We start from the raw sequence: 8,032 nt of genomic DNA on the forward strand, positions 1-8,032 counted from the left end.
AGTCTGGCACAAAGCTTTCATTTCCAAACTACCCTCCTACGGCTTCTATCCTTCTCTCTGTAACTTCATCTCAAGTTTCCTTTCTGACCGTTCTATTGCTGCTGTGGTAGACGGTCACTGTTCTTCTCTTAAATCTATTAACAGTGGTGTTCCTCAGGGTTCTGTCCTGTCACCCACTCTCTTATTATTCATTAATGATCTTCTAAACCAAACTTCTTGTCCTATCCACTCCTACGCTGATGATACCACCCTGCACTTTTCCACGTCTTTTCATAGACGTCCAACCCTTCAGGAGGTAAACATATCACGCAGGGAAGCCACAGAACGCTTGACTTCTGATCTTTCTAAAATTTTTTATTGGAGCAGAGCAAACTTGGTATTGTTCAATGCCTCAAAAACTCAATTCCTCCATCTATCAACTCGACACAACCTTCCTGACAACTATCTCCTCTTCTTCAATGACACTCAACTGTCTCCCTCTTCTACACTGAACATCCTCAGTCTGTCCTTTACTTATAATCTGAACCGGACACTTCACATCTCATCTCTAGCTAAAACAGCTTCTATGAAATTACGTGTTCTGAGACGTCTCCACCAGTTTTTCTCAGCCCCACAGCTGCTAACTGTACAAGGGCCTTAACCGTTCCATGTATGGAGTATGCTTCACATGTCTGGGGGGGTTCCACTCATACTGCTCTTCTAGACAGGGTGGAATCAAAAGCTTTTCGTCTCATCAACTCTTCTCCTCTAACTGACTGTCTTCAGCCTCTCTCTCATCGCCGCAATGTTGCATCTCTAGCTGTCTTCTACCGCTATTATCATGCTAACTGTTCTTCTGATCTTGCTAACTGCATGCCTCCTCTCCTCCCGCGGCCTCGCTGCACAACACTTTCTTCTTTCTCTCACCACTATTCTGTCCACCTCTCTAATGCAAGAGTTAACCAGTATTCTCAGTCATTCATCCCTTTCTCTGGCAAACTGTGCACTCCCTGCCTGCTTCTGTATCTCCACCTTCCTGTGACGTGAACTCCTGCAAGAGGGAGGCTTCTACACACTTAGCCTGTATTTTTGACTACAGCTTTGGACACTTCTATGGGACTGCCATCTCAGTGGCCTTTTTTTTTTTTTTGTCATTAGATTTTTGTTGCCCTTGGCCTGTGTCCCTCCTACATAAACACACACACACACACACACATATTTTCTAATTTTCTTAATTATTATTTTAAAGAATCTCTCTCTCTCTCGCTCTCTCTCTCTCTCTCTCACCGTGCCAAAATGAATGTGCAATATATTGTTTTATCTTGTGTATATGTGTCTGTCTGTCTGTCTATTATTTTTTTTATTTATTTATTCTTTTCTTTTTCTTTATTTTCTTTCTTTTATATTTTTTTATTTATTTTCATTTATCTATTCATTTCCTTCCTCTTTCATTAATTTATTTTTTATCTATTTATTCGTTTTCATTCCTCCTAATTTACTTTTTTCACTTCATTGTTTTTTCTTCTCCATTCCTTGTTATTTCCTTCAATTATCAACATTTCATCATTATTGTTATTTGTTGTTTACATGTTTTCTTTCATTCCTCATTGTTTGATTTCTTTTATTCTTCATTTATACACATTTGGATTATTATTATTATTTTTTTATTATTATTTTATTCTTTTGCATTTCCTCGTCCTTCCTGTTTATCTATTTTATTTATATTCACATTTAGGTCATTATTATTTTTTATTCTTTTCCATTTCCTTGTTCTTCCTGTTTATCCATTATATTTCAGTTCCTCCATCATTATTCCTTTATTTCTTGTAGATTTATTAATTTTTCCTTTATTTTTCTACATCTTCCCCATTTTCTGTATTTTTTTTTTTTTAAGTCCTTCCTGTATTTCGTCCATTTTCTTTAGTTGCTCCATTTCTTGCTTCCTTCCCGTGTTCCCTCCTGCGGGTCTGTCAGAAGGTACTCGCCAAGGACAGAACAACAAAACAAACCAAACAACAACAACAACAACAAAAACAACAACAACAACAATAATAATAATAATGATATGTAGCAATTTTTATTATTTTTTTAGTGGTTATTATTGTTGTTGTTGTTGTTGTTGTTGTATGTATATATGTATCTATGTATGTTTTGAAATGGTTTTATTTGGATCTCTCTCTCTCTCTCTCTCTCTCTCTCTCTCTCCATGCATTTGTTATCTTCTTTATTCTCTATCTCTCTCTCTGTCCTACACACACTGTATCATGCACAGCGTATATTTTCATAAGTGGATGCATTTTATATATAACAGCGAGTTATAGTGGAGTTGTAAGTTATTGGTGGTGTTATTGTTGTTATTCTTCTTCTAAGCCAAATTGTTGATGAAGAAGAAGAGTGAATGGGTTTACTTTTGAATAATTTTAATAACAATTTTCCAGCTTATATTTGAAGAAAATGGATGTTGTAATATATTATAAGAGTGAAGAAATGAAGTGTTTTATTATTATTAATAGTAGTAGTGGTGGTAGTAGTAGTACACAAGAACACAAGGGTTGGTGCAGGAAGCCATCAGGCCTACACGTGGCAGTCCCTGTACAAAACACACCTGTCTGTTTCCACCTGTCAGCCCTGTCCAAACACTTGTCTAACACTTCAAAGCTCTGTAATGACTCACTCTGCACTAACAACCTGACTACTGAGTCTATTCCAGTCATCCACCGCTGTTTGTCATGTGAGGATTAATACTGGCCATTTTGTACACACACACACACACACACACACACATTAAGTACTGTTAACAACATAACTCGGCATTCTAGCAACAAAAGTTTATTCCAACACTTGAGTACAAAGTAACAACACACAAACACTAGTCACTCCAAGTCCCTCACACACCACCACCACATCCACAACACCTCACCCCCCACATGTGTGTTTGGATGTGTCTGGCAACACCACTCTTGCTACACAAACACTGCCACAAACACCACACCTGTACTTCCTTACCACAGTGTGGGTGAGGATGTTTGTCAACATTACATTGCAGGATAAACCTTTTGGCCAGTCACCACACCACACCCACAAGTCACCACTGGTATTGCCAGCTGGTTTGTGGCAGTAATGTTGTGGCCAGTCACCACACCACACCCACAAGTCACCACTGGTATTGCCAGCTGGTTTGTGGCAGTAATGTTGTGGCCAGTCACCACACCACACCCACAAGTCACCACTGGTATTGCCAGCTGGTTTGTGGCAGTAATGTTGTGGCCAGTCACCACACCACACCCACAAGTCACCACTGGTATTGCCAGCTGGTTTGTGGCAGTAATGTTGTGGCCAGTCACCACACCACACCCACAAGTCACCACTGGTATTGCCAGGGCAAATCTTTTCCCACACTGCAGGCCTGGGAACTTTCTCTCCCTGTTTTCTGCATTTTCTTGTTTCATTGTTTGGTGAGTGCAATGGCCCCAAGCCTGGGGTCTAAAGTTACACCCTAAGCAGTGTTACCAGTGTATCCGAGGGCTCTCTTCAGGACGGCAATCTTTCCCTTTGACCGCAGTTGTTTGTACCTCATGGGCACTCGGGGGACCCGGTGTGGGTGAGGATGTGTCTGTCAAGAGAACGCTTCAGGGTAAATCTTTTCCCACACTCTAGGCACTGGAACTTTCTCTCCCCAGTGTGGCTGAGGATGTGTGTGTCAAGATGGTATTTCCGGGTAAATCTTTTCCCACACTCCAGGCACTGGAACTTTCTCTCCCCAGTGTGGGTGAGGATGTGTCTGTCAAGATGACCTTTCAACGTAAATCTTTTCCCACACTCCAGGCACTAGAACTTTCTCTCCCCAGTGTGGGTGAGGACATGTCTGTCAAGGGAATCCTTCCTGGTAAATCTTTTCCCACACTCCAGGCACTGGAACTTTCTCTCCCCAGTGTGGGTGAGGATGTGTGTGTCAAGACTACTTTTCAGGGTAAATCTTTTCCCACACTCCAGGCACTGGAACTTTCTCTCCCCAGTGTGGGTGAGGATGTGTGTGTCAAGATGGCCTTTCCGGATAAATCTTTCCCCACACTCCAGGCACTGGAACTTTCTCTCCCCAGTGTGGGTGAGGATGTGTGTGTCAAGATGGCCTTTCCGGATAAATCTTTCCCCACACTCCAGGCACTGGAACTTTCTCTCCCCAGTGTGGGTGAGGATGTGTGTGTCAAGATGGCCTTTCTGGATAAATCTTTTCCCACACTCCAGGCACTGGAACTTTCTCTCCCCAGTGTGGGTGAGGATGTGTCTGTTAAGATCACCTTTCAGGGTGAATCTTTTCCTACACTCCAGGCACTGGAACTTTCTCTCCCCAGTGTGGGTGAGGATGTGTGTGTCAAGGGAATCCTTACGGATAAATCTTTTCCCACACTCCAGGCACTGGAACTTTCTCTCCCCAGTGTGGGTGAGGATGTGTGTGTCAAGACTACTTTTCAGGGTAAATCTTTTCCCACACTCCAGGCACTGGAACTTTCTCTCCCCAGTGTGGGTGAGGATGTGTGTGTCAAGATGGCCTTTCCGGATAAATCTTTTCCCACACTCCAGGCACTGGAACTTTCTCTCCCCAGTGTGGGTGAGGATGTGTCTGTCAAGATGGCCTTTCCGGGTAAATCTTTTCCCACACTCCAGGCACTGGAACTTTCTCTCCCCAGTGTGGGTGAGAATGTGTGTGTTAAGATTACTTTTCAGGGTAAATCTTTTCCCACACTCCAGGCACTGGAACTTTCTCTCCCCAGTGTGGGTGAGGATGTGTCTGTGAAGATCACCTTTCAGGGTAAATCTTTTCCCACACTCCAGGCACTGGAACTTTCTCTCCCCAGTGTGGGTGAGGATGTGTGAGGAGAGATGACTCTTCCGGGCAAATGTCTTCCCACAGTGGTCACACTTGTGGTTCCTGCCGCCAGTGTGGGTGGCAGTGTGTTCAGTGGGGCCACTCCTGCCTCTCAGCCTTGTCTTGCCGGCATGGGAGAGGACGTGTCTGGCAATGGCAGCCTTGGTGGAGCACACTTTGCCGCAGTGGTCACAAGTATAGGTCCTCACGCCTGGGGTCGCCTGCTGCTCCCAGCTGTTCCTGCTGCTGCTGCATGACGTCACATCCTCCATTGGAACACTGCTCCTGGCTGCGGCCAGTCCTGCAGGAACCCTAGGCCTGAGCCGAGGATGCACGGAGGGAGTCCCGTCGCTGGACGCCGACCTGGCACCTGTAACAGAGGAGGCCGTCACCACACAGACAGCAAAAGGCTTCCTGCCTCAGCCTCAGCCTAACACACAGCCTACACAGACAAGATACACCTGGCACCTGTAACAGAGGAGGCCGTCACCACACAGACAGTGAAAGGCTTCCTGCCTCAGCCTCAGCCTAACACACAGCCTCCACAGACAAGATACACCTGGCACCTGTAACAGAGGAGGCCGTCACCACACAGACAGCGAGGGGCTTCCTGCCTCAGCCTCAGCCTAACACACAGCCTCCACAGACAAGATACACCTGGCACCTGTAACAGAGGAGGCTGTCACCACAGAGACAGCGAGGGGCTTCCTGCCTCAGCGTCAGCCTAACACAGCCTCCATACAGAGTAGGGCCACCACACAAGAACTGACTCTGTGCGGGCCACCACAGCCGTGCAAAGAGCAAGCCAATCAGTTTTTGTTGGTGGTAACTTGTGACAAAGAAGCAAGTGTTGACAACAGTGGTGCAGCGTTCTGAGTGGCAGGCCACTGACCTGAGGGGCTCTGGGGCAGAATGGACGGGAGGACTTGCCAGCCACTGACCCGAGGGGCTCTGGGGCAGAATGGACGGGAGGACTTGCCGGCCACTGACCCGAGGGATCTGGGGCAGAATGGACTTGCTGGTGGGGTCTTGCTGTCTCGCCACTGCTGTCCTGCTGGAAAACAAACAAACAAATAAAACAATGATAAACAAACAAACAAATAACAAAAATAAAACAAAAAGACAAAGAAGATTAGCTGATGTCCTGCGTTGCTGCCACTGTTGTGACGGCAAAACTTTGTCAAAAAAACCTAACCTAACCTAAAGTTAACCTGACTTACCATAACATAATATAACAAATATAACACACAAAATAACCACACCTACCTTAACACAACTAACACCAAACAACCGGCACTAGTGTGCACGTGGGGCTCCAGGCTGGCTAGGCCTTGTCCGGCAGGTCTGAGTTGCCAGTTGCGTATTTTCCCTGCACTGTTACCAGGTCAGGCGAGGATACCCCCCCCCCCTCTCTCTCTCTCTCTTCTGACAAGACATATGATCACTATTACATAGCTAAATGTGCATAGTCTCTCTCTCTCTCTCTCTCTAGACTTGCCGGACGCGGCCTAGCCAGCCGGGGACCCCACATCGACTGTAGTGCCACACAGCCTAACCTAACCCAGGGCAGCAGTGCACAAGATGTCTGCCTATTATTCCCCAGGTAACACTTCACCAGGCAGGCAGCACCAGCAGACAGCCAGGCGGCGCCGCCACGCCTTGGGAATAAAAGAAATCAACAAACAAACAAACAAACCACAACAAGAGTGACGGTGACCACCACCTCAGTCACTCGCCTCCCGACATTGACTTGTTCCCCGCCCACCATTACCTGCACGCCCTCAGGTGAGGCCAGGGAGGCGCCGCCAGTCCGCCAGGTGGCCACAGGTGACCCAGGCCAGCTCAAACACAGGCGCAATCTGCCGCACACTCGGCGGGCCCTGACCACTGACCACAGCACCACGGGGACGCCGCCTCTGTTCCCTCCACCAGACACAGAGTAGACAGGTGACCAGGTGGCCACAAGTGACCCAGGCCAGCTCAAACACAGGCGCAATCTGCCGCACACTCGCCGTGACCTGACCACTGACCACAGCACCACGGGGACGCCGCCTCTGTTCCCTCCACCAGACACAGAGTAGACAGGTGACCAGGTGGCCACAGGTGACACAGGCCAGCTCAAACACAGGCGCAATCTGCCGCACACTCGCCGTGACCTGACCACTGACCACAGCACCACGGGGACGCCGCCTCTGTTCCCTCCACCATCTTGATCTTGATCTTGATGGTACAGGTGGCACAGGATCACTCCTGAGCCAGGCCTTTGGATCGGCAACTCCTGTAGAAAGGGGGGGAAAAAAAAAGAGAAACGAACAGCATCCTCTATCCTAATTGTTCATACACCTGGCACGCCACATTCTCTCCAGAAACTCTTTCACCGCCTCAATCATCCTTTCATTGGCCTCTCTACCCAGTCCCAGCAACAACACCATCCATTCCTTTCCTGTCTTCTCCACTCTTTCATTCCTATCATGCCCTAACTCAGTCAGTATCACTTGCATCATCTCATTCCTGTCTCTGGCATACTGCACACACTCCAGCACCACATGTTCCACCGTCTCATCCTCTCCCATGTCACACATCTGGCACACTTTGCTGCGGGACTCAGACCACCTGTAACTCCTTGCATTCACATCCATACACTGTGCCCTCGCTCGGAAGAGAAGATCACCGCCCAGGCTTCCATCATACCACCTTTCATACCTCGGGGCCTCTTTCTCCTTGTACCATTCCAGGGTCTTCTTTCTTTCCATCTCATTCTTCCATTCATTCAGTTCCACACATTTCACTTCTTTGTCTATCTCATTCTTCCATTTTCTCACATCCCATTCGGCTCCCACTCTTCCTCCTCTTGTTACCATCCATTCACGCTCATTTTGATTCCTCCCAGCCATTCTTATCGCCCACACAACTTGCAATCCATTCCTGTCTGTCATTCTCATGCATCTCTTCCTCCATTTGCTTCCACTTTCATTCCACAGGTACACCTTCCTTGCTATTCTTGCATCATCCATTCTCTCAAGCCTAATCTTGTACCTAAGTGTGGCTTTTGTCAGTCTTTCTCTGAAGGTGCTCCATCCCATGTCACCTCTCAAGGCTTCAACTGCTGTGCACCTCGGTGCACTCAGTGCCATCCTTGCTACTTTGTTCTGGCCCACTTCTAACTTATCAATTTCACTTTCATTC

General features: G+C 47.1%; 1 protein-coding gene across 1 annotated transcript; it reads right to left on the bottom strand.

Annotated features, from left to right (window-relative positions):
* Positions 1-3,650: 3,650 nt before the first annotated feature.
* On the bottom strand, positions 3,651-7,175 carry LOC135096162 (gastrula zinc finger protein XlCGF57.1-like). Its single transcript, XM_063997486.1, has 3 exons — positions 6,618-7,175; positions 5,739-5,892; positions 3,651-5,216 (listed from the first exon to the last, which is right to left on the bottom strand). Exon 3 carries the CDS (start codon positions 5,116-5,118, stop codon positions 3,808-3,810), a length of 1,311 nt encoding a protein of 436 aa, XP_063853556.1. The 5' UTR covers positions 5,119-5,216; positions 5,739-5,892; positions 6,618-7,175; the 3' UTR covers positions 3,651-3,807.
* Between the last annotated feature and the right edge of the window lie 857 nt (positions 7,176-8,032).

Source organism: Scylla paramamosain, unplaced genomic scaffold (genome assembly GCF_035594125.1).
Source record: "Scylla paramamosain isolate STU-SP2022 unplaced genomic scaffold, ASM3559412v1 Contig3, whole genome shotgun sequence".
In the NCBI taxonomy this organism is placed as follows: Eukaryota; Metazoa; Arthropoda; class Malacostraca; order Decapoda; family Portunidae; genus Scylla; species Scylla paramamosain.

Excerpts from the sequence above, each read along its gene's own strand:
- LOC135096162 (XM_063997486.1), bottom strand. The coding sequence starts at position 5,118 with ATGGAGGATGTGACGTCATGCAGCAGCAGCAGGAACAGCTGGGAGCAG.